Genomic DNA, 25,930 nt, shown 5'->3' with positions numbered 1-25,930 from the left:
TTTTCAGCCTGATCTACAGTTGCCCATGATAATTAAATGAAACTTGCCAGATGGGTGCTTTTGCAAGATGATGGCTTGTCTTCTTGCTCTATTTGTGAAAGCTGGCACTGGATCCAAACTCTCAAGGATGCTCCTACCTTGAGACGGTTTTTGGAGGGCGGCCCTTGTGTATATGCGGGTTTGCCAAATGGCCCGCCATCAGCAGGGCCAGGCTGAGTGACAGGTGGGTGTGTCATGCATGTGGACACTCTGATCCCTGCCAATTCATCCTTGCCTCCAAGGAGGGAGAGATGCTGAGCCGTGGTTCTACAGCGACTGTCATCTATCATCGTTACCCTGCCTTTGGGGAAGTAAGTTTCCCAGGCTTCTGATCCGTCAGTCTTTTCTTCTCACATCCACCACTCTGATTAGGTTCAGTGTAATTGATGTGGAAGTCCCAGCACATCAGGTTAAGACACATACACGTTGTGACACTTGTCTCAACAAAGCAATTTTCAAGTCACTGCAGGGAGTTAGTACTAAGAGCGGAGAATACAGTTCACTTAACCTGTAGCTAGCCTGCTTCATGGAGGGGCATGGGTGCTCCTAGTTGGGAAAGGACAACCAGGAGGCTGGGGTGATGAATCAGGGTGGAGGGCTTGTGTGTGTTTCCCCAGCACCACGCGAAGTCACGTGCAGCCGCGTGCCTGTGAACTAAGTGCTGGTGAGAGAGAGATGGGAAGGTCTCTGGGCTTCTAGCCAAGTCCAGGAACTCTGGATTTTGTGCAAGAGCTTGCCTCAAAAAAAAAAAAAGAAAAAAAGATGGATTGCAATTGAGGAAGGCAGCCTCACCCGACGTCAGCCTCTGGCTTGAGCTCACATGGATGGACACAAGGCTCACGCAAATGTACAGTTACACACCACACATGCAATTTTGTTTTTAAAGAACAACCAAGTCAGTAATAACAACTGGCAGTAAATACATCAGGCTGCTGTGAGTTCATATTTACGCTCTATCTCATTTGGTTATCCCAGCATCCCTACAAGATGGCCACTTACTTTAATTATTCTCTTTCTGTGTTTGTGGAAACGAAGTAGGTGAGAGCTTCAGAAACTAAACAGGGGGGCCTGGGAAGAGAGAGAGACAGGAGCTCGTGCTGGATCGTTCATTCCACATATGCTTGGATGGTTCTGGTCTCAGTTCTCGGCTCACCTCCAAGGGTGCAGGTTAGCATGCCACCCACCCTCTGCCACAGGATGCTAAGAGCCTCCAATTTGTATTGCCATTAGAGCCATAGAACACAAATTTATCTTCTTTCACTTTAGAAATAATTTAAAAGTTTTTTGATTTATCCTCCACCCCCAAACACCCCCCCCCCCCAGAGAGAGTCTTATTCTAGCCCAGGTTGACCTAGAACTTATTCTGTAGCCCAGTCTGGCTTTGAAATCAAAGCATTCCTCCTATCTCAGCCTGCTGAGTGCTGGGATTATAGGTATGAGCCATGCTCCACTCGGCTAATTTCAAGAATCTGAAATTGTTGAATATCAATTGATTATTGTAGCTACACAGAAATGTCAAATTAGAGCCTTCCTGCTGATAGAATTTTTGTTTTTGCTGATTATATTCAGACTCTAGACACATATATGAATAAAGTTCTTGGGCTGTTTTCCTCTCCCAGCTTTCTGCCTGTATTTTGTATTTGAAATAAAGGGCTAGAGGTAGAAAAGCTCATCCTGTCATCTGCTGTCTCGCTTTAGCGTTCCTGTAAGTAGATTAATTCAGTTATCAACACCACTCTTGCACCCCTTAAAAAAAGAATAAGTAGGTCAGGCTGGCAGAGATGCCTTAAGCCATTAGAGGCACTTGCTTGCAAGGCCCGCCGGCCCGGGTCTTGATTCCCCAGTCCCCTTGTAAAGCCAGACGCCCAAATGGTGCATGCATCTCTGCATCTGGAGGTGTTCGTGTGCAATAACTGGGGGCCCTGGTACATGCGTACCTCCTCACACTCACAGAAGTAAGTGAATAGCAAAGAGAAAGGGGAGGTCTTTTTCCATGGCAGCTCCTAATTCCGTCCATTCCAGTCCCCACTGGAATGTGAAATTTCATGGCAGGTCACGGCCCGTGGAAGCCTCACTGGCAGGGAGTCCAACATGAACAGGTTGAAGGCTGTACTCGTGACCAGAAGCATTCTCCAGGTTGTTGGTGACGACCTCCGTGTCCACGGGTGGGTGGGCACCATCCTTGCAGGGCCGGACAGCATGGCGGTTGTCCTGAAACCTGTGCCCGAGGGACCGTGTGGAGCCCTCCGTGGGCTCCAGTGGATGGGCACACTCCCCACAGGGTCGGACAGAATGAATCGTCATCGTTCTTATCTGGACCCTTACTCTTGCCTCTCCATAGCTTCCGTCACAGGTTCAAATCCTCCCCTTTGAGCGACATGTCCTCTCGGGCTCCTCAGAAGCTTCTAGAAGGTTCTAAGCGTGAGAAAGGGAAATGGATGAATCTCACAGGGGTTTGTTCAGCAGACTGACAGACGGCCATTTCTGTTTTCCTGCAGCAAAGCCAGAAGTCCTGATGCACGACAGGCTCACGAATGGCATGCTGCAGTGTATCGCCGTAGGATTCCCAAAGCCCACGATAGATTGGTATTTTTGTACAGGAAAAGATCAAAGGTAAGATGATTATTTTTGACACTGCTTAAAATACAAAAGGGATGGACTGCAATTTAGTTGAATTTCAAGTATGTTTCAGATTTTTTTTTTTTTTTTTTTTGGGTGGCGGGGAGCTGTGTTTGGATAATGATAATTCTTTTTCTATCCATGTGACTTTTAGAAAAGGATAAAGAGCTATATTTTTCCTGGTCGACATTAATTTTGTTGGCTGAAAAATGATGACTGAAAGACTTCTCTATTTTGGTGGTTATCTTTTCAGATTTATCATGCAATTTCTAGCCTGCAGGTAGATAAAGCAATTTTCCAGGATGGAGTAATTAGATTTCCATTCTACACACAGGAGGTAATGTGTGTGGGAAATGTGGCTGCAGTTATCATGAAAAAAATTACCTCAGAAGTTAATTGCCAAGTTACCAAAAAGTAATGATCGCCCAATTACAACATGCATATGGTGTTTGTAAGCGGTGGGTTTTCAAAAGGTTCTCTCCTTGATTAGGTGCCCAGCCCCCTGAAAAGGGAACATCTGGCGTGGTGTCTCACATCTCCCCGTCAGTCCACACTTAAGCCTCAAATTGGCCTTTCACATTACCTGAAGATGATAATGGGGTCAATGTAGCTGTTTTTCATCCATCAAATGCTACCTAATGCTCCAACTCTGAAAGCTCTGTTGAGTATCAGGGTGGTTGTGCGAACTTTATTTTTCCTTCAGTGTGTTCCACTAGGAGCTCTCGGGGAGTGATTTCTTTCGAGGAGCCGTCAGGAGGGTGCAAAGGACTCTGGAAAATAGCCCCCAAGCAATGCAGCGGGGTGGATCCAGGATTATTTTCTTCAGCACGTGTTTAATATGGGAGCCAATGGTATACCAGCCAGAGGTCTGGTGAACGCCATCCTGAGGCTCTTCTAGTGAGTGGAGAGAGACCGCAGACCGCAACAGCTAACACATGTAGCTTTCTAGGAAAGCGATGGAAAATGGCCACATAATTCAAAGGAGGTCATGAGGGTCTGGCTCTCATGCACAGGATCCCCCCCCAAGTGTTAGTGGTCATTGCCATACAATGGGACCCCCATTTCCAGCCCACAGCCTCAGGAGCCTCGCTTTTACACTGTTGAGCCCTCATCTCTGTTGATTTTTTTTTTATGCTTTCCTCTTCCATTCTCCCTTTAAAAAGAGAGAAAGATTATGTTTATTTAATTGAAAGAGAGAAGTAGATAGAGTTGGGCACTCCAGGGCCTCCAGCCTTTGTAGATGAACTCCAGGTGCATGTGCCACCGTGTGCATCTGGCTTCCGCGGGTCCTGGTGGAATCGAACCCAGGTCCTTCACAGGCAAACGCCTTAACCTCTGAGCCATCTTTCTAGCCCTCCCACACTCCCTTTTTTTCATTTTGGCTGTCCAAATTTGAGGTTTCCTGTGTGGCAGCCATTTGAATTCATTTCTAAGCCTTTCAGTAACCGTCCAAGATGGTACCCTGCAGAAGTCACTGGAACAGGCATGCTAACATCAGGATTCAAGCCTGTGCCAAGCTCCTTTCCCTCTGTCTGCTCCTCCACGGTGCTCCATTCCCCCAGGCCCGATGGCTGTGATGGGAACCTCTTGATCCCGAGTCTCTCTCTAAGTGTGCTATACAAGGTTCCAGATCGGGGGTCGCCCGAATCTCTGCGGTTCCTCAGTGTAAGCCTATGCCACTGTTTTCTTGCCAGGTGTACCGTTCCTGTGCAGCCGGTGGACACGCAGATCCAGAACACGTCCACGCTGCCCTTTGGCAAACAAGTGGTCCAGAGTTCCATCGACTACAGCGCGCTCCAGCACAACGGCACGGTGGAGTGTAAAGCCTCCAACAGCGTGGGCGAGAGCTCGGCCTTCTTTAACTTTGCACTTAAAGGTAACAACAAAGGTATATTTCTTTTTAATCCAATTTAAGGGAATGTTTAGGCTCTTGTCTACCATGCCATGACTTTTTAAGTCCATCCCAGTGTTGGCCATGTCATTTCTGGTAACAACCTGTATCACCCCACACTGTCCTCAAACTCATATAATTTCACTCTGTACTACTTTGTTAACCAAGTTTGCTGCTGCTGCTGCTGCTGCTGCTGCTGCTTCTTCTTCTTCTTCTTCTTCTTCTTCTTCTTCTTCTTCTTCTTCTTCTTATTATTATTATTATTATTAGTGTCATCTTAACTATTTTACTTGATGTATTTCATGTATGTTTTGCGTATGCCTCTGCATGGCTAATTATATTCATTTATAATTGTCTCTATTAAAAAAGGGTAGAAAAGCCAGGCGTGGTGGTGCGCACCTTTAATCCCAGCACTCGGGAGGCAGAGGTAGGAGGATCGCCGTGAGTTCAAGGCCACCCGAGACTTTGTAGTGAATTCCAGGTCAGCCTGGGCTAGACCGAGACCCCTCCCTTGAAAAACCAAAAAATAAAAATAAAAAAGGTAGAAAAGAAATAGCAGGATCGACCTACCTCATGCATAAGCAGAGTTAGAATAATTTAAAATTTCATTCATTGGGGCTGCAGGCGTGGCTCGAGTGGATGAAATGCTTGCAGTGTAACTGTGGTGACTGGATCCCCACCACAGCACCCATGAAAATGCTGGGGAGGCATGAGGTCACCCCCGCATTCCTAGAGCTTGGGAAGCAGAGATGGGATCCCCAGAGCCAACTCTGAGTTTGAGAGACCCTTCTTCAGTAAGCAAAGCGGAAAGCAGCTAAGGGAAATGCCCAGTACAGCCACTGGTCCATGGGTGCACCACACACGTAACACATGCAAAAAAATTTTATTTAGAAATTTAAGCTGAGTTACTCCCTCGTCAGATAATCATATCAAAAACCAAACACTGTCATTTATATAATCTTGTTAGCAAGCCTTTTGTCTTCAAATTTATTCATTTACAGTGTGTCTATGCATGTATTTCATATATATATATACACACACACACACACACATACATACATACATACATACATACATACATACATACATACATACACACACATTTTTTTCAAGGTAGGGTCTCACTCGAGCCCAGACTGACCTGGAATTCACTCTGTGTTCCCAGGGTGGCCTTGAACTCACGGTGATCCTCCTACCTCTGCCTCCCAAGTGCTGGGATTAAAGGCATGCGCCACCACTCCTGGCTAAAATATATTTTATTTCTTTATTTTTATTTTTTTACATTTATTTATTTGGGAATGACAGACAAAGAACGGAGGTAGAGAGAGAATGGGTGCACCAGGGCCTCCAGCCACTGCAAATGGACTCCAGATGTATGCACCACTTTGTGCGTCTGGCTAACGTGGGCACTGGGGAATCGAGCCTTGAACCAGGGTCCTTAATCTTCACAAGCAAGCACTTATCTGCTAAGCCCTCTTTCCAGCCCTTATTTATTTATTTATTTGAGAAGGAGGGGGGGGGTGCAGATAGAGAAAGGATGGTGCACCAGGCCGTCCAGCCACCGCAAATAAAAGTCCAGACGTATGTGCCACCCTGCATATTTGTTTTACCTGGGTACTGGGGAATTGACCCTGGTCTTTAGGCTTAGCAGGCCAGTATTTTAAGCACTAAAGCCATCTCTCCAGCGCTGCATGTTTTTTCTTTATTTATCTGTAGTGCCGGGCACTTAACGCAAGGTCTTGTGCGTACTGCGTGGGTGCTCTGCCACCCAGCTGCTCCTCACAACCTTCCCTTTTCTCTGCGACGCGCTCCCAGAGCACCTGGCTCTCTTGACACAAGTCATTTGCTCCCTGAGGACCAAGGAACGAGTGGGTGTAAAGTTAAATGACAAGAAGAAGCGGGACGCCTGGGATTCTGTGGTGCCTTGCGTTGGCAAGGACAAGTGCCAAATAGTTGCATGACCTTGGCTCTTGAGCAACAAGGGGAAGAAATCTTCACGTTGTCCTTCCTGGTGGATGTTTACAGACAGGACAATGCAAAGGACGCTTTAAGAGCTGTTTTTCTTAGTTGTGAAGGACACTCACCCTGTGTGTCAGAAATTTAGAAAGCATAGGAGAAAAGAAGAAAATGCAAGCCACCCGTCCAGGAAGCTTCTTTTTAAAGATGGAATTTGAAGAACAAAGTCCATTTAGCTGTTGTTTTTTTCATTGAGGAGCAGCATAAGTTTACATGTGGGCTACACAAACATCAGACCCTGAGGGATCTGGCTTCAACTTGTACCTTTTTTTTTGTTTTTTTTGAGGTCGGGTCTCGCTCCGGCCCAGGCTGACCTGGGATTCACTGTGTTGTCTCAGGATGGTCTCAAACTCAACAGCGATCCTCCTACCTCTGCCTCCCGAGTGCTGGGATTAAAGGCGTGTGCCACCACGCCCGGCTCAACGTGTACTTTTTTTTTAATTTTATTTTATTTATTTATTTGAGAGTGACAGACACAGAGAGAAAGACAGATAGAGGGAGAGAGAGAGAGAATGGGCGCGCCAGGGCTTCCAGCCTCTGCAAACGAACTCCAGATGCGTGCGCCCCCTTGTGCATCTGGCTAACGTGGGACCTGGGAAACCGAGCCTCGAACCGGGGTCCTTAGGCTTCACAGGCAAGCGCTTAGCCACTAAGCCATCTCTCCAGCCCTCAACGTGTACTTTTAAAGATGTATGAATCTAGGGCAGTTCCATGCTAGAGTGGTTACCTAGTGTGCGTATGTCAACTGGATTCCGTCCCCAGCGCCATCCAGGAGAGGGGGACAGAAAAAAGCACCAGAAATACTCACTTAAGTGTCAAGAGTAAGGCATCGACCATCCGGAGGACTTGAAAAGCTCTCTGTAGCTGTGTCCCCATCATGGGCCATCAGACCAGTTTGGGGCAGATGTGATGGCGGCCAGGATCCTGTCCTGCTAATTGCCTGCGAATCCCCTCTTCTCTTCCATTTCAGAACAAATCCAACCCCACACCCTCTTCACGCCGCTGCTCATTGGTTTTGTGGTCACGGCTGGCATGATGGGCGTCATAGTGATGGTTCTCACCTACAAGTATTTCCAGGTGACGGTTGATTCCCCCCCCCCCCCCCCCCAGGCACCACTGGTGAAAAGCACTAATACCACGTGTCTCCCTTTCTCCTCTAGAAACCCAGGTATGAAGTCCAGTGGAAAGTCGTCGAGGACATCAACGGCAACAATTATGTCTACATAGACCCGACCCAACTTCCTTATGACCACAAGTGGGAGTTTCCCAGAGACAGGTTGAGTTTTGGTCAGTACCCAAGCCAGCGCGTTCTTTGCAACCTTATGGTGTACACAGAGCAGTGATTTTTGAGGAACTCCGGTGGCTTCCTGTGTTTCAGTTCACCTGAAACAAGGAGTGTCACCCTGTGAAATGGCACTGAACACCGGTGGGTTTAGTTAGCGGAGAGACCACCAGAGGGAACCGTCTCCAGACGCGTTTACCTTCAGTTTCCTTGGTGCTTTTGGAGCATCAGCAACGGTTTGCTCGTCACCCCACGCCCCCACCCCCCCTTGCCCTGTCTTCATCTTGCCATCCTTCCTTCTAAAGGGAAAACCCTGGGTGCCGGTGCCTTCGGGAAAGTCGTGGAGGCCACTGCGTATGGCTTAATTAAGTCGGACGTAGCCATGACGGTGGCGGTGAAGATGCTTAAACGTGAGTCCTCGCGGGGGCCTTGTGATGATGTGCCTGGCCGTGGTGCGCCCCTGACCCCCAGTTTGCCCAACTTGGTTTCTTCTTTTCTCTTCGGCTTGGCTTTGCTAAAAGCGAGGTGTTTTCCAATTTCAGCAAGTGCCCACTTAACAGAACGAGAGGCCCTCATGTCTGAGCTGAAGGTCCTGAGCTACCTCGGGAACCACATGAACATCGTGAACCTTCTCGGCGCGTGCACCATCGGAGGTGAGGCTGGGCCCCGGGTCACCCGCTTAGGCCATGTGGGGTCAGCAGAGAGGGACATCGAAGTATGATTTAGACAATGCTTAGTTGCAAGCTTCTGGCAAGATTTTGCCCAGGTTGCTTTTGCCTTTTTGTCTTGCTAGAGTTTATTCTCCTTACCGTTCTTAGAAAGGTAAGTGCCATCATTTCTAGGCTACGGGAACTTGAAAGTCCCCTCCTAGTTATTTCGAAATGCCTGGGCTATAATTGTCCCACCGTGCCATGGTACCCTGGCACTTTTCCTCACCCTCCCACCCACCCTAGCCTCAAGGTCATCTGCTAGACATACCTCGAATTATGAAACTAAACCCCTTACCTGGGTTAAGTATTTCAACTTCAAACAAATAGTTGGCAATGTGTACATTGAAAGAATTAATGAGTATCCAAATGGATGGAAAAAGTAATATTATTTTTATTTTTATTTTATTTTATTTTTTTGGTTTTTCGAGGTATGATCTCACTCTACCCCAGGCTGACCTGGAATTTGCTCTGTATTCTCAGGGTGGGATGAAAGGCATGCGCCACCACGCCTGGCTCAGTAATAGTGTTTTTTAAAGTGTAGCTTTTACTTTTGTTACCCTCAGTAGGGCTAACCTGGGTGGGGCATGTGTTGGTTACTGCCATGCATGTTTACCCCAACAGCATTGACACTTCACAGTCTCATCTCAGCCAGAAGACTTTTTTTTTTTTTTTAATTGTTTTTGTGAGATAGGGTCTCGTTCTAGCCCAGGCTGTACCTGGAATTCACTATCTAGTCTCAGGGTGGCCTCAAAGTCATAGTGGGCCTCCTACCTCTTGTCTCCTAAGTGCTGGGATTAAAGGTGTGCTCCACCAAGCCCGGTTCAGACTTTTTTTTTTCTTTTGTCTTGTAAGTGTGCTATATTGCTGGACCGCCATTAATTAGTCACTCAAGAGTTAATGTTCATTTGTTTCCTGTAACTGAAAATAGGGTCCCCAAGTCTTCCACTTCTCAAATAAGAGACCCAAATGAAGCATTTCACTTCTGTAAAAATTGGTTTCCAATTCTGCAGGCTCAGTTGAGGTTCCCACCGAAGCTGTCTGATGTTTGCAGAAGGCATTTTTTTTTTTTTTTGGTCTGAAGGAGCAAAAGTCCTGTGAGGTTGAGCCGTTCCTCTATCTAGATGTGGAGGGAGCCACGGGGACAGTTGACAGCTTTAGATAATGTCTTAAAACAGTCCCCCTTCCCCGTACTCCCCACGGTGCTTCACCACATCATGAATTGTTCATGAGACAAATCCTACCCACAAAAATTAGTTGCGTGTTAACTTCAGAACTGCAGCTTTTAGCATTCCCAGCACTCACGCGGTTCCTCGAGCGGCGCTCAGAACGTGGGTCGTCTCAGGTTTTCGCCCACTTTCCAGTCTGGGCTCGGCTGGCCGTCCCATGTGGTTGATTTTCCTGCTAGGCTGCAGTGTGAGCTCTTCATTTCCATAATAACTTCATGGCGGGGACATGAAGCCCTACCGTAAACAGGAGTGAATCAAAGGACCCCCATAGGCAGCCTGATCATAGTAGACCTTTGGAAGCAGTGACTTGTGCCTGCAAACCCAGCCGTCCTCCCTGGACCCCTGAACTCACGTCACTTAGACAATCAGATGGAAGGAGACCGGCTTGTTTTCTTTTTCTCTGTCATCAGGCCGCTTTTTTTGATAAGCTATGTTAATAGATAGAATTGTGTTGCAACCAAAAAGGCTTAGCCACCAATGCTGAATGTTAATAGCCGCGGTCACCCTTGGGTATTCTTACAGGAGGCAGGATTATCTAGCTGTATCTTGCCTCTTTCTAACATTTTCTTATATCCTCGTAGGGCCCACCCTGGTCATTACAGAATATTGTTGCTATGGTGATCTTTTGAATTTTTTGAGAAGAAAACGTGATTCATTTATTTTCTCAAAGCAGGAAGACCAGGCGGAAGCAGCACTTTATAAAAACCTTCTGCATTCAAAGGCGGCTTCCTGGTAAGGCCCATTTGCATAAACAGTCAGCTGTTGACAGGCACTTCGCGGGGTCATAAAGGTTTGCAATCAAGGCTGATTTCTTTTAAAGAAAAAAAAAAAAACTGAACTGAGGTACTCTGAGGTGTGAAATCAGAATTATTAAATTATTTAAATGTGATTAACTATTTAGGAAGTTCAAATAGTGTTCTTGAAGATTCAAATTGAGGTATTTGCCGATTTTTAAAAAAAATTCGTGTTTAGTGTTTTTCTGAAGTCTCAGTTCTGTGCAAGTGCATGAGTTTTGTTTTGTTTAAGTTTCTTTTATCACGGCTCCATTCTTGCGTGTATCTCCATGTACATTGCTGGGTTTGAGTTGGTTGGCATCTTTCTTTCTTTCTTTTTTTGTTTTTGGTTTCTCGAGATACAGTCTCACTCTGGTCCAGGCTGACCTGGAATTAACTCTGTCATCTCAGGGTGGCCTTGAACTCATGGCAATCCTCCTACCTCTGCCTCCCGAGTGCTGGGATTAAAGGCGTGAGCCACCATGCCCGGCTTCATTTTTTTTAAAAGAAATTTTTTAGGTGCAAGCAGAGAGAGACAGAGAGAGAGAGAGAGAGGGAGAGAGAGAGATGAATATGTGTACACCACGCCCTTTGGCTGCAACCCCTTGATCTGGCTTTGCATGGGTACTGGAGAACTGAACCCAAGTTGTTAGGCTTTGCAGGCAAGTGCCTTAACCACTGAGCCATCTGCCCAGTCCTCTTCTAATGCAGCTATTTCACAGGGCACATGCTAACGACTGCCAGATAGTCACAGTAAAGGCTACTAAAACTTGGAGCAAAGAACGCTGGGTATATTTCTGCTTGCAGGCTTCTTGCTGTCAACCTTTGGTTATTTCTAGAGCCATTTTCCTTGTTTCATTGTGTTACGAAAGGCACCCATGCTATAGAAGATTGCTATAAATTCTGGGCCTCGTCCTGGCTCTTGCTTTTGTCCGTGTTGTTCTGAATTAAAATGATGTGTTAACAGCTTCTAGTGAATTCCGTGTATAGCCAGAGTAGGACTGTTCTCTGCTGTGCCTTGCTTATTATTTCTTTCTAACTGCTGTCCATACCTAGCTTTTGAGATCCGTCTGGTCCTGTAGAAGTCATAATCTCACCCTATCTCTCCCTTGGGCTTTTTATAGCTGCAATAATACGGATTTCGCCTCTCTTCAAATTGACTCTAGCGATTAAGGAGGTAGCTCAATGGTAGAGCATGCGGAAGGCCTTGGGTTTTTCTTGCAGTACCAATTTAAAAAGAAAAAAAGGAAAATCAAAATCCCCTCTATTTTGAGATGGCCAGACTTTGTCTCCTTAACTCTTAATTCCAGGTTCTCAGGGAGACCTCAGTAAACGTTACTGATGGACAGAGGTCTCATAAAACCTTTTTCTTTTTCCCTACCACTAACTAAAGTTTAAAGCCTCAAACCTAGAAACTTGAGGAGCTTCAAGTGTTAGCAAAATACTGTAGAAACTACCCTTTGTTAGTTTTCCATGACCATATACATACATACATACATACACACACACATACACACATACATACATACATACATACATATACACACACACATATACATACATACATACATATATACACACATACACACACACACACACTCTCTGCACGAAGACCGAAGCCACTCTGCCTGGTCTAGAACCTTGGCCCTATGTGTGATTTTTGACTTTCTGAAATGACGGCCTGAACTGTTCAGTCCTGAACGGTGTTCCTTGTGCGCTGGGATCCCATATGGGTTCGGAGGCACCAGCGCGCTCCGAAGGAGGCTGTTGTCATGGTGTTTCTATGCTAATCAGAAGCAGGAAGTACTAGAAATCTTGACGGGTATCCAGCCAAATGTTGCAGATTCAAGAGGTCCAGATGGTTCAGAAAATCATCCAAATTATTGGTGTTTATCTGAACCAGACTTGTTTTTTTTTTTTTTTTAAACCTCCTTCACCAGTGCTGTCTATTAACAATGTCTTCCCCTCGCACATCCCGGAAACCCCTGGTTCCTGTGTGTAGTTTCATCTTGTCTCGGGGGCAGGGCTCATTTAGAATTTGAAATACCAGGACATAGCTTTGTGGCTTGTTTGTTTGTTTTTGGCTATTTCCCATTAAGTTTACTAAGTCTACAGATGAGAAATTGGTTATCAGAGTCCCCACAAAAGGGACATTTAATTCCTGGGGATAGACCCTCTAATATTTTTCAATATTAAAAGCCTCAGATCTTACAGAACTTGACTTTCAAATCCTTCGTTCAGCTACACTATCACAAGTCCTCCTATGAATCGAGTTTATTATATGGCAGAGTGGACAAGAGACAGCCTGACCCGTTAGGGCCCACTCCCTTGGCTGGTGCTGGGTAGTGGTGACTGGTGTCTTGTCCTTCCCAGTGGTGACAGTACGGATGAATACATGGACATGAAGCCTGGAGTTTCGTACGTTGTCCCAACCAAAACAGACAAAAGGCGATCTGCAAGAATCGGTGGGTAGGGTACCTGTTAAGTGGCGTAAACAACCTTAAGCGCCCAGGATATAAATAATCCACCATGTTCATTGCCTTTCATCTTGTCTCTGTGGGGGCTTAATTAGGTTTGGGTGGAATGTGGGATAACATTTCTTTTTGTTTTGTCTATTTCCCCATTAATCATGGAGTAAAGTCCAATGGATCTTCCTAGGAAGGAACCTACCATAGAAAACCAGTAGTCAGTGTCAGAAAGGGTCTGCAAGTGGGTATTGGGGTCAAAGCATGCATTTTTTTGTTGTTGTTTTTAACTTTAAAAAAATATTATTTATTTATTTATTAGAGGGGAGGGGGATAGAGAATGGGTGCATCAGGGCCTCTAGCCACTGCAAACGAACTCCAAATGCATGTGCCACCTTGTGCATCTGGCTTATGTTAGACCTGGAGACTCTAACCTTGGCCCTCTGGCTTTGCAGGCAAATGCCTTAACCACTAAGCCATCTTTCCAGCCCCTGTTTTATTATTTGAGAGAGAGAGAGAGAGAGAATGGGTTACCAGGGCCTTTAGCCACTACAAATGAACTCCAGATGCATGCACCACCTTGTCCATCTGGCTTACATGGGTAGTGGGGAATTGAACCTGGGTCCTTTGGCTTTTCAGGCAAGTGGCTTTTAATTGCTAAGCCATCTCTCCAGCCCAAATCATGCCATTTTTATATTTAAACATCAAACTATATGCACGGGACCTTGGAAATGAATTCACTGTCGCCCCAATGCAGGGGTTGTTGGGTGTGGACTTTATGATTCTCAGTGCCCACCTTTCCTGCACCCTGGGGAGGCGGTTGCTGTCTTCTCCCTTGCAAGGTTTGTTTGCTAAGGAAGCCCTCGTGCTTCGTAACAGGCTCTTACATTGAGAGAGAAGTGACTCCTGCCATCGTGGAAGATGACGAGCTGGCCCTGGACCTGGAGGACTTGCTGAGCTTCTCCTACCAGGTGGCGAAGGGCATGGCTTTCCTCGCCTCGAAGAACGTAAGTGGCAGGGTCCCTCACAGGAGGCCCAGAGCCCTTTCTGCTCGAGAGCAGAGCCTTTCAGAGCTGTACTTAGAGCATGCCGTGCCATTGTGACCTGTAGCCAAAAGCAAAGGAAAGCACATCTCATGTCCCAAGTGTTGTTTCTTTGGAATTCCCATTCTAATTTATAACCTTTAAAAGTGCAAACCTAGGGCTGGAGAGATGGCTTAGCGGTTAAGCACTCGCCTGTGAAGAAGCCTAAGGACCCCGGTTCAAGGCTCAGTTCCCCAGGTCCCACGTTAGCCAGATGCACAAGGGGGCGCATGCGTCTGGAGTTCGTTTGCAGAGGCTGGAAGCCCTGGCACGCCCATTCTCGCTCTCTCTCCCTCTATCTGTCTTTCTCTCTGTCTCTGTCGCTCTCAAATAAATAAATAAAATATTTTTTTTTAAAAAAGTGCAAACCTGCCTAAGTAAGCTCTCTCTGAAAACTTTTTTAAAATATTTTTTTATTTTTATTTATTTAATTGAGAGCAACAGACATAGAGAGAAAGAGGCAGAGAGAGAGAATGGGCGTGCCAGGGCCTCCAGCCACAGCAAGCAGACTCAGTTGCATACTCCCCTCTGTGTATCTGGCTAACGTAGGTCCTGGGGAATCGAGCCTCAAGCCAGGGTCCTTAGGCTTCACAGGTAAGAGCTTAACCACTAAGCTATGTCTCCAGCCCAGAAACTTTTTTTTATGTGCAGCGAGTTCATTTTATAACGTGCAGCTTAAGATGTATGATAAACTCTTCGAAAACAGAGATAATGGCTATCAGCAAGAACAGGGGTGCTGTCCCCCATGAAGAATACAGTTGGGCTTTTATTGAAGTGAGACCCTAAATATAATATCTATGGCTTGTGGGGTATCAAGAGTCATTGAATAATGACCACTTGGGAAAAGAAAGGAGGGAGAGGAAAATGGGTTCTGGAAGGGTGAGAAAAATTCTCTAGGAAAATAAAAAAGAAAGAACCAAAAAGAATGAGGTCACAGCTCCTACCCTAAACGTCATTGGTGACATTTCTCTGGCAATTACCAAACTAAAAGAGGAAAGGGGCAGCTTACATAAAGACCCTCCCCCTGTGTCCTGGGGAGATGTCAAGTTGAAGTTGTTCAAGACATTTTAGGGACGCTGGAAGGATATTCAAAGAGATGGCATACAACATGAATTTTCAGTTAAGAAAATGTGGTTTGACTATAATACATTTTCCTATGAATGAGAGCAGTACTAAGAGGGGAAAAGCATTTACTTATTAGAATTGGTTTTGAAAGTGATTATAGTAATTAGGGTCCCAATCATGAGAGACAATGTGAGCATCATTTGAGGCATAATTTTGATTTGTATTTTTGGTGCACTGAGTACTTGAAAACAAAAGTTTGGGATTTTTTTTTTTTAATATCAACAGCATTCTAGTATTAAAAATAGTTTTCTCTTTGAAAGTTAATATGAATTTCAATGGTTTTCTTTTCTCCCCCAATCTAATAGTGTATTCACAGAGACTTGGCTGCCAGAAATATCCTTCTTACCCATGGTCGAATCACAAAGATTTGTGATTTTGGTCTAGCCAGAGACATCAAGAATGACTCTAATTATGTGGTGAAAGGCAATGTGAGTAACCATTCTCTGTTCAACACTCCTGGAAAGGGTTTTGACTTTTTTTAAAAAAAAAATTGTTTTCTATGGTTTTCCCAATGCAACTCTTACCTTGTAATGTCATGTGCCTTAGCAGTCCAATTAAGTATACTTCAGTGAAATTTGCATGAAATGCTGAACATGACTTCTGCTAACATTTGATAATAGAATTCCTAAGTTCTAATTGTGTAATTATGGGGCACGTGAGGGAAACAGAAATAGCCTTAATTTTCACTGTAGCCTGAGAATGGTAATGAATTTGATTTTGCCTGAGTGTAATAAATGTAGACCTCAGGGTCACAGCAGGTAGAGTTGGGGTGGAGGAGAGATTGACATACTGTGTGAGAAATGAGTGAAATGTAAGATCATGTTCAGAGTCAGTTGTGTCTAACATGGGGTCTTGTAGCCAATAGAGGTCTATTAAATTGATTCATAAGTAATAATCAGTTTGCAGAACAGAGTAAATTTGTTTTTCAAAGTGCAGTCTCTCCATTGCCAGTTCTCACCATAACCTCAGAACCAACCCCGGCCCTAGAACACAGCATCTTCCAATTTTTATAGCTGGAGAAACTAAATCGTGGTGTGTATGGGTGATTCTTTTTTTTTTTTTTTTTTAATTTGAGATGACATGAGTCCATGGAGACTAAAACCAGAGTCCATGATTTGCAGAGCAGTCCCTATCGGTCTGGAAAGCCAGTCATACCTTCTCCTAATGTATGTGTTCTTCCACGCCCATTTTCAGACCAGATTTGTTTCTGGAGTCGTGTTTTTGTGCCCCTTATGATAATGGGACACCTTTTCCATCGCCAGGGCGCCTCCATTGGTAGGGTTCACTTGATTCAGTTTTGTCCAAGTGTTGCCGGCCTATCTCCTGACCCAGTGATGCGATTCTAAAAAGGCTCCCCAAGGCCAGGTTTCAGCAAGAGACTTGATGAAAACCACGTTTGCCCATCCTGGCATGATAGTGGAAGGAATAATGGAGAACCGTTTTGTTATCCCAGCCTCAGAAGATGACATGGGGTGGGGGCCCGGGAGTTGGTAAGGAAAAGCCTTACACGGATTAAAGAGGTTAATGTATGACAGAGTTCTCAGCACATTGCCTGGTACCATCTAACCCTCCTTGATGAATGCCCCGTTGGAAGTCAACACAACCAGGAAAAAGGGTGTGCTCTGGCCTGCTGCCAACTCATTCTGCAGTTGCCATGGGTGGGTGAGACCCCCAGACTTCCCAGTCCCCAAACCCCATAGTCTTCGGCTCAAGTCGGCTGAACTCACGAATCACACACACATTGCTTGGGCCCCAGAATCAAGACAGCTTATGGGACTAGTTTGAAACAAGGAAATGGACGCAGCCTGGTTCTGCCTCCAAGCCTGCATCATAGTCATTTGAAGTCTCTGCTTTGTCAAGTTCTCCGAAAGTTCTTTCATTTCACATGCGCCCTTCATCATTTGTATACTCTGGGCGCTTTTCTGAGTCCAGGCTGGCCTGTGGATCCCATGTCAGAAAAACTGTTTCAAATGCACAAAGTACACAGGATTAACTGAGAAAAGCAAGCACATTGAATTAGAGTCACCAGATTTTTTTAAAAAGCAAGTTTTGTGGTAAGTCACTACCACAGAGCAACATGTTCTAAAAGGTGTTGTAATGTCAGGGTGTTCCTAAATGGAAACGCTTTCAGATACCTGGAAATACCATAATACATTGTGAAGATATCTGTGATTATGCTTATAGACAAAGTGACGGCTGTTCTAATGCTCTTGTGATTTATCATCCTCATTTTCAGTTTACAAAATGCTTCACTCAAAAATTAGTGGAAATTAGGGTTTTTTTTTTGGTTTTTTTTTTTTTTTAACCTTCAGGTGTATAGCCCTAGAATTTCAGCTTAAAAATCTGAGGGTAGATATTGAAAGTTTTTTTTTTTTTCTTTTGTCTACTAAAATAACTTTAAGCCTGGAACAGACTGTCTTCACAGTTTTCAATCCTAAACGGATTAGGTGAAGGATTGATTTCGTTTTCAGTGGCAGATTAATATCCAGAAGCCCAGAGTGTCTGAAAGAGAAATAATCATGGAAAGTTCATCTCGGTGTTAGGCAGAGAGTTGTTAGAGTGTCGCTTGACTTAAGCACTGTTTCCCGTCACTGGTCACCTCAGAATAGCCACGGTCTTCATAACCCACTGTTGGTGATGCGTTCTGTGTTTAGCTGGGTGGACTTTCCAGAAATTAGTGAGCTGGACACGGCTAAACGTTTTTATCCACATCTTATTTAGCCAAAAAAAACAATTCATGGGCTGGAGAGATTTCTTAGCGGCTAAGGCGCTTGCCTGCAAAGTCTAAGAACTCTCCAGGTCCCACGTAAGCCAGATGCACAAGATGGCACACGTGTCTGGAGTTTGATTACAGTGGCTGGAGGCCCCTGACACACCAATATTCTCTCTCTCTCTCACTGATTACAATTCATGAAATTGGAAGGTGTTTTTTTTTTTTTTTTATTTATTGTTTTGTGAAAGAGGATTCTGAGACCCACTTATCAATAGTGAGCTAACCTTCAGCTATACTGGTGAGAGGAGCAGTCCAGTTGGCATGTGGCAGAAATCCCAGAGTTAAAGAAGGGGAGGCATTCTTGCTGGAATAAAACACCCAGCCAAAAAGCAGTTTCTGGAAGGAAAGCTTTGTTTTGAGGGGAAGTTTCAGCATGGCACAGCACAGCGGGCAGCTGAGGCGGCACATCTTGTCACGTCGGCAGAAAAGAAACAGCCCGAGAGCGGACTGGCTCTCAACGCCCGCTAGGGCTGCGCTGATAAGACCCAGGGCCCACCCAGGTGACGTGCTGCCTCCAGTAAGGCTCCACTTCCCAGTTGCTTCCGAAATTGTTCTCAGCTGGGGGGACATGAGTCTGTAGGAGACATTTTATTTTATTCAGACCACTACAGGATCGCAGGCCATGCTTGGTAGAGGAGTTCCACAGAGAACTGGGGACTGAGTCCTTCTACTTTGCCTCGCTTTGCTATTCCTGGGTGTAGCCCCCTTGTCGGCAGAAATCACCCGACCAAGAGCAGCTTGTGGGACAGAAGAAGTTTACTGTGGCTTAAAGGCTCCAGGGGAAGCTCCACAATGGCAGGGGAAAACAATGGCATGAGCAGAAGGTGGACATCACCCCCTGGCCAACATCAGGGGGACAATAGCAACAGGGGGGTATGCCAAACACTGGCAAGGGGACACTGGCTATAACACTCATAAGCCTGCCCCCAACAATACACTCCCTCCAGGAGGTGTTACTTCCCAAATCTCCATCAGCTGTGAACCTAGCATTCAGAACACCTCAGTTTATGGGGTTCACCTGAATCAAACCACCACACCTCTCAACTTGCTGGTAGAGGGTGACTTCATGGATAGCCACCCATCACATCCATAAGGCAAGGTAGAAAAGGACGCTGCAGGAAAGAGAACCCAGGTATTTCTAAAGCCTCCCACCTAGCCCTCGTAATACCTGTAGCTTGGTGGCCAAAACTCAATCATAATGGCCACTGGTAGCTGCAGAGGAGCCTGGGAAATGTAGTCCTGATGGTGGGAGGCCGTGCTTCCGTTATTAAAGAGGAGCAGCGGGACGCCTAGCAAATCTCCACGTCACTCGAGACCAGTGGTGGCGCCAGGCTTAGAACTGATTCCTGTCTGTGTCTGACTTCTGTGCTCTTAATACCTAGTGCTGTATAACTGGCTCACTGTCCCCATCTTTGAAATGGGGATAATCAGATGGTGAGTCCCTGCCCCCATTTCAGAGGCGGTGGGCATCTCCAGTGATCACGTAGGTAAACGGTATGGGGAGGAGAAGGGAGTGTTCTCCGTGCCCTGTTGTGTTTAATGAGCTTGCTTTATGGGCGAATCTGTTGTGCTCCCCCCTTCCCCCCACCCAGGCCCGACTGCCTGTCAAGTGGATGGCCCCAGAAAGCATCTTCAACTGCGTGTACACCTTTGAAAGCGACGTCTGGTCCTATGGGATTTTCCTGTGGGAGCTGTTCTCCTTAGGTAAAATGAGCCTTGGCCAAAGAACACCCTCATTAGACCCCGAACAGCTTCTGGAGGTTTCCGTGGTGTCCTGCTCACTTGTGATTGACACTCACCTGCCCGACCGTGTGTGTTTCAGGCAGCAGTCCGTACCCTGGGATGCCAGTCGATTCCAAATTCTACAAGATGATCAAGGAAGGGTTCCGGATGCTTAGCCCTGAGCATGCGCCCGCCGAAATGTAAGGGCCCCACAGGTCTTCCCTTGAGATAATTTCTCTCTCTTTCTGTCTCTTTTTTTTTCAAGACAGAAACGCAGATGTAGAAGGGTTTTCACGAGGAATTTGAAATGTCATTTGGTTCCTTTTGTGACACCCTGCTCGAAATGTCATCGCTGTGGTTTCTTTTCATCACCTCTTGTCGCCAATAGTACAGAAACTTTTGACAGCGTCTCATACCGACAGGGTCTCGTTTCTTGCATGTGCCGTCTCACGTGTCCTGGCAGGTGGCCCTTGAGTTGTCAGTGAAGGTGCCGCACTCTGTGCGGCGGAAGGCAGGGGAGGGCTGGTGGTTACCGGCTTTCATTTTTGCAGGTACGACATAATGAAGATGTGCTGGGACACTGATCCCCTCAAAAGGCCGACGTTCAAGCAGATCGTCCAGCTCATCGAGAAGCAGATTTCAGATAGCACCAGTCATGTGAGTAGCTAGCCAGGCCTGGAACCTTCTTTCATCCTGTCTTAGGAGCGGGGTCCTCAGGCTTCAGGGGCAAGGACTGACGCCACTTAACAGCCCCCCCCCCCCCCCACGTCTTGTGTTGCAGATGGGGCTTAACAGTGGAGACTGTGTCTTTCTGCTCAGTTCTTTTGTGTTCTAAGCGAGAGGGATGTGAGCTGAGGGGGCGGGGGGGAGGACGGTGGCCCTTGTGGTCAGACATGTGGAAGTAAAAGTCTCCTTAGGGGTGGGCCATGTTTCCCTCTCCCACCTGGAATGTTGATCATGGGGTCTGGTGGCGGTGCATGACAGGGCCATTTGTGTGTGTATTTGTGTGTGTGTGGGGGGGTGATGCAAACAAAAAATGAAAACATAGATAAAGGCAGTTTGTTACCTCTGCCCAGTGAGCCTTTTCCTTAAACAGCTGTAACCACCAGCCAGTGGCCATAGCGGTCACTCGGTTGTGTAGAAGGGAGAGAGTTGTTTGAAGTTCAGAGACACCCTCCCCCAGTGATGTGGAGATGTGGAATGAAATTCAAATCTATTATTTCCTCTCTCCTGCTTTTAAGGAAGAATCGGCAATCCTTGCTAGGACTTAGATTTTTTTTTTTTTTTTAAAGCCGCTTTAAAATTTTTTTTTTCTTTTTCTGAGCTCTATGTATGCTTGGAGCTGTCTTTCTAATAGCCTGCCACTGATCCTTTCGGGTTAAAACTTGCTCTTCAGGGAGTCAAGGCACAGTTCAAATGAAACAGCGTTTCCTATCCAAGCGCTTTGATTCCTGACAAAAATGACCCGTGCAAGAGCCTTGGGTTTCTCAGCAAATTACGTTGGCAGTTGGGTTGTAACTGGCTATAGAGATCTGTAAGCCGCCTTAATAGGGTGGCTGGGGCTTGTTCTCGGACGTACCCCATCCGAGGAGCTACGCTTGCATAGGTCTGCGCGCGCTCCTCGTGTCAAGCGATTTCCTTTGGGAAACCGAGGCGTACCCCAGACCTTGGGCGTATGTGTCTTGTCCGCATGAGCTGGATTTCAGCCGCCCATTGCGACAGGCCACCGGTTCATGTGTGGAGGAGGGTGTCCTTGTGCCTGACTTGGCGTTTGCTGGGGTCGGCTCTGGTGGCCGTTGTGGTCACTGCTCACTTACTAGACCTGCTCTGGGCTTCTCTTCCTTCAGATTTATTCCAACTTGGCAAACTGCAGCCCCAACCCAGAGAACCCCGTGGCGGACCACTCCGTGCGGGTCAATTCCGTCGGCAGCAGCGCCTCCTCCACGCAGCCCCTGCTGGTCCACGAAGATGCCTGAACGCCAGCGCCTGGCCGTCTCTCCCGCAGGCGCGATGCCCATTCTTACCGCTTCCATGGTGGTTATTTTGTTTTCCTTTGACTTGCCTCCTACCCCAGGGTAGTGCCCCCCCTCCCCCGCCGCACCATCATCTTGTCTTTATAAGCACACTTTAGTGGCCGATGGCATTTTTTTGTTGCTTTTGCCATCAGCCACCACCCCCTTGCAATGGTTCGAACTATATATGTATATGTGTGTATGTATATATGTATATATATTTTTTTTTTTTTTCTTTTCCCAATAGCAACGTAGCTCCTACTGTAAATGGGAAAAAAAAAACTTCTGCTCTAGAGAAAGGGAGGGTGGAACAAGCTTCGTGCCCAGAGTTTCCCCCAGTGCTCATCCAGTTATGGAAAAAAAACAAGCATGGCTGATAGCTGATCTTGAAAGCATAGAAAAGCAATCCCGTGTGACCCACGGAGCCAGCCATGATGAAACGGGGACGTAGCAAGTGAAAGCCAAGCCCTTTGTGTGTGGAAAATAGAACATGGTTAGAACAAAGGGACACACATGCGGAACATCCGGGCCCTGAGAAACCTAGAATCTCACGCTGAGTCGGAAACCTAGGCTGTGAAGCGATGCCCCGAAGCAGGAATAAAGACACTCCTCTGTGGACCCCGGCGAGGGCTTTTGTTCATCTGACCTGGTTTTTAGACAGAGTTTGCTATTAGGGAGTGGAATTGACGACAAGGCCTCCCTAGCTAGCTTCCATTTGTATGTATGGACTCGTCTATACACTGTCCGTGTTCATACACTGGGCTGGGGGGAGGCGGGGGGAACCCCACAAGCTATCATTTCTTTCTGTATACGCCCCTGGCACTGGATCCCACTATGGGTCTGTAGGGATACGAGAAGAGCCATAGAGATTGCAAGCAAACAGTCATGACAGTTCTTGTTGTTGGGTTGTTTTGTTTATTGCAAAAGAAAAATGGAAGCGCCAAGCACAGCCTTTTACAAAACCTTTAGCCAATGAACTTGGCTCTGCTGATTCGCCCCTCTCTCTCCCCCCCGCCCAACAAGCCTCTCCCAGCTTCAGAATGGCATCACAGTCAATGGAATTGATGCTGTTTGGAAACAAAAAAGAAAAAGTTATTGATGTACCCCAAGGTTCCCACAGGAGGGAAGAAGTCAGTGCAGTCATCATTTGGATTCTTAGGTAGCAAGAAGTGAACATTAGACTTACCGCTTCCTTCATAGATGTGTCCTGGACATGGGGCCAGTATCTCTTCAACATCCATATGTATGCACGTACGTATGTACATGTGTGTATGTGTGTGTGTGTGTGTGTGTATGTGCGTGTGTGTAGACAAGTTATTTGGGGCAGGGGTGTGGGGGTGCCCTTGCTCTGAGTCCAGGAGGGCCCTTGGCACCCAAGAAGTGATTGGTTTGGGTCGCCACTCCTCTTTCTCTGTGGACCCTCTGCGCGTACCTTTCTAGAGGCGCCTACCAGCCCACGCAGAGGCTTGCCGAAGTGGCGTGTTCAAGGACCTGTTTGTTTGCCAGCCACCTGCGCTCTAGGCGCTCCGACTTTTACCTGGCAGGCTGTGCCCACTCCCTAGACTCTACATGTTGCTACTGGTCACTCAAACCTAGTTCAGCAAGTCTACCCTGTGGACTGTACCCTGGACGTCGCTCTGTGGCTTATTTTTTTTTTCCTCTTCCCCTCCTGCCATCACTGTCCAATACGAAGAGATGAATGTGTACATGACCAGATGTGTGTGTGTGTGTGTGTGTGTGTGTGTGTGTGTGTGTGTGTGTGTGTCTGTCTGTCTTGCAAGATTTAGGTATGTCTCCCTCCTGCTGTCCCTTCCCCATAGACGACGTTTAGAGCAATGTGGCTGTTAATCCAGAAGTCACCATTTGCACTGGAGTTCTACGCTCTCGCACCTTTCTTTCCAAAGTTAATAGGTTTTGGGGTCGTGTTATCACGTAAGAGATCATCACTGTTTGCCATACATTGTCTGAAAAACTTCTTTTGCTATTTGATTATATTAAGAAAAAATAGTTAACTATAGATGTCTAGGTACTTCAGGGGCACATCATTGAGAATTTTGTCTTGGATATTCTTGAAAGTTTATATTTTTATAATTTTTTTTTACATCAGATGTTTCTTTCGGTTGCTTAATGTTTGAAATTATTTTATGGCTTTTTTTGTAAATATTGAAATGTAGCAATAATGTCTTTTGAATATTCCCAAGCCCCATGAGTCCCTGAACATATTTTTTATATATACAGTAACTTTATGTGTAAATACATAAGTGGTGCAAGTTTAAAGGATGTTGATGTTTCATGTGTTTTTTTTCCCCTGATATGTTGTCCAGTTGTTGACAATTCTGAAGAATTCTAATAAAAATGTAAATATATAAATCAAATGGATTTTTAAAAATTTCTTTATGTGCATTCACCCTTACAGAAAGTTTTCTACACAGTTTGCATAAAATACATGCAGCCTTATCATATCACACTGGAATCTTTATTCTTGAAAATTCAATAGACACTAATTAATACTGTTAGCCTGCATTGTATTTTCCCATTTTATTATTATAACCTGGGGTGTCTGTTTAAATTGAAAAACCAAATGTAGACATCATCCTGAGAGTTTTCCACACAGTTATGATTAATGTTGGGCTGATTCATGGGGAAGTGACTGTTTATTGGCAAAACAGTGGTAAATACCAGCAATTTCCTGTGGTCCAGTCTGATGTACCTGGCGTGTTTCCTGCTAACAACAGATTGTCTACAAATTAGCTTGAACAGGAAAGTAATGCACAAGGGTGACATCGAGAATCCTAAGAAAGCAGTCTGTGTTCTTGGTGGCTTGGGTTTTGGGGAGAGGCAGTTTCATCATGGGACACATGCTGGGCTCTCGGGCCTGGGATGGAGTTGAGTGTCCTCTCTTGTCCGGAGGCATGGGAGCAGGGTATTGTCTTATGCCAGAAGCACCTATGGAGCCAAAAGGTCCCATACAGGCCATTGGAACCAGCTTCAGACAAAGGATCTCCTTGTGTTATGTAATCCTATTAAGAATGGCTTATCGCGAGCCGGAGAGATGGCTTAGTGGTTAGGGTGCTGGTCTGCAAAGCCAGAGAACCCAGGTTCTCTTTCTCAGGACCCACATAAGCCAGATGCACAAGGTGCCACATGCTTCTGGAGTTTGTTTGCAGGGCTAGAGGCCCTGGCACGCCCATTCTCTCTCACGCTCAAATTTTTACCCAAAGGCTTATCTCCTCAAACACCATCAGTCTTGACTTCCTTTATGGACATCCACACACACCTGTTCAGGGATCTTCTGGAAGGAGAGAATGAAAGGCAACATGGGATGATGCATTTCAGTCAGGCGGCCAGTCGCCACTAAGTTAGGACAGGAGTGAATGTTAACCACAAAATAAGCCCTTCTAAATATTTTCAGTCATTTAACCTTTTTCATGTTTAAAAATCTTGTTAGAAGGGGCTGGGGAGATGGCTTAGCAGTTAAGGTCTGTGCCTGCAAAGCCAAAAGATCCTGGGTCTACTCTCCAGGAGCCACATAAGCCACATGCAGAAGGGGGCACACACGTCTGGAGTTTGTTTGCAGTGGCTGGAGGCCCTGGTGCATCCATTCTCTCCCTCTCTCTGCCTCTTTCTCAAAGTTTTTTAAAAAATCTTGTTAGAAGTAGTTGGGGAGCTCATGAGTTATCTATCAGTCAGTAGTTACTTCCACCACTGGGCCAGATCCTTGGTCTCCAGGCTCGCGCTGAGTTCAAGGCCTGGCGCTGGCCCTCCCTGGCTCTGCCGTTTACTGCTGTGTGAATTTAAACGGATTAACTCTTGAAATTTCAGCGCCATAGTAGTACTGTGGCTTTTATACACCAATATGAAGCTGTTAGGACCAGTTCAAGGAAGGGAAGCTTTCATCACGGTTAATCGGGTTTATTAAGAAGGGAGCCTAGCATTCCTGCAGTGGAAGGAGCTCAGCTAGAACTGTGCACCAAAACATCTGCTTCCAGTTACGGCCTTCTCAATGCAAACAGCGTTGTACTGCGAAACTTTGGACTTTGGGGGTTTCTATGCTTTCATTCAAATTCCAACGTTTAGCTGGGCGTGCATGCCTTTAATCCCAGCACTCCGGAGGCAGAGGCAGGAGGCTGTCCTGTGCTCCAACTTTTCCCATAAAAATTCTTATCACTGGGCTGGAGAGATGGCTTAGCGGTTA

General features: G+C 46.1%; 1 protein-coding gene across 4 annotated transcripts in view; it reads left to right on the top strand.

The window, feature by feature from the left end:
* Positions 1-23,451, top strand: part of Kit (KIT proto-oncogene, receptor tyrosine kinase) — a 112,284-nt gene extending 88,833 nt beyond the window's left edge. For 2 of the 4 annotated variants that reach the window (XM_045161687.1, XM_045161686.1), the window contains exons 8-21: positions 2,538-2,652; positions 4,353-4,534; positions 7,536-7,642; positions 7,726-7,852; positions 8,153-8,257; positions 8,390-8,500; positions 10,365-10,515; positions 12,930-13,021; positions 13,901-14,028; positions 15,534-15,656; positions 19,594-19,705; positions 19,824-19,923; positions 20,275-20,380; positions 21,571-23,451. In XM_045161687.1, coding sequence (XP_045017622.1) covers positions 2,538-2,652; positions 4,353-4,534; positions 7,536-7,642; positions 7,726-7,852; positions 8,153-8,257; positions 8,390-8,500; positions 10,365-10,515; positions 12,930-13,021; positions 13,901-14,028; positions 15,534-15,656; positions 19,594-19,705; positions 19,824-19,923; positions 20,275-20,380; positions 21,571-21,699 — 1,688 coding nt within the window. In that variant the 3' untranslated portion in view covers positions 21,700-23,451. Of the gene's footprint in view, positions 1-2,537; positions 2,653-4,352; positions 4,547-7,535; positions 7,643-7,725; positions 7,853-8,152; positions 8,258-8,389; positions 8,501-10,364; positions 10,516-12,929; positions 13,022-13,900; positions 14,029-15,533; positions 15,657-19,593; positions 19,706-19,823; positions 19,924-20,274; positions 20,381-21,570 lie in introns of all 4 variants that reach the window. The other 2 variants (XM_045161685.1, XM_045161683.1) reach the window with 1 other exon arrangement.
* Positions 23,452-25,930: the final 2,479 nt, after the last annotated feature.

Source organism: Jaculus jaculus, chromosome 11, assembly GCF_020740685.1.
Source record: "Jaculus jaculus isolate mJacJac1 chromosome 11, mJacJac1.mat.Y.cur, whole genome shotgun sequence".
NCBI classification, from domain to species: domain Eukaryota; kingdom Metazoa; phylum Chordata; class Mammalia; order Rodentia; family Dipodidae; genus Jaculus; species Jaculus jaculus.
The sequence above is the reverse complement of the archived record's forward strand: the minus strand, read 5'-3'. Positions and strand labels throughout refer to the sequence as shown.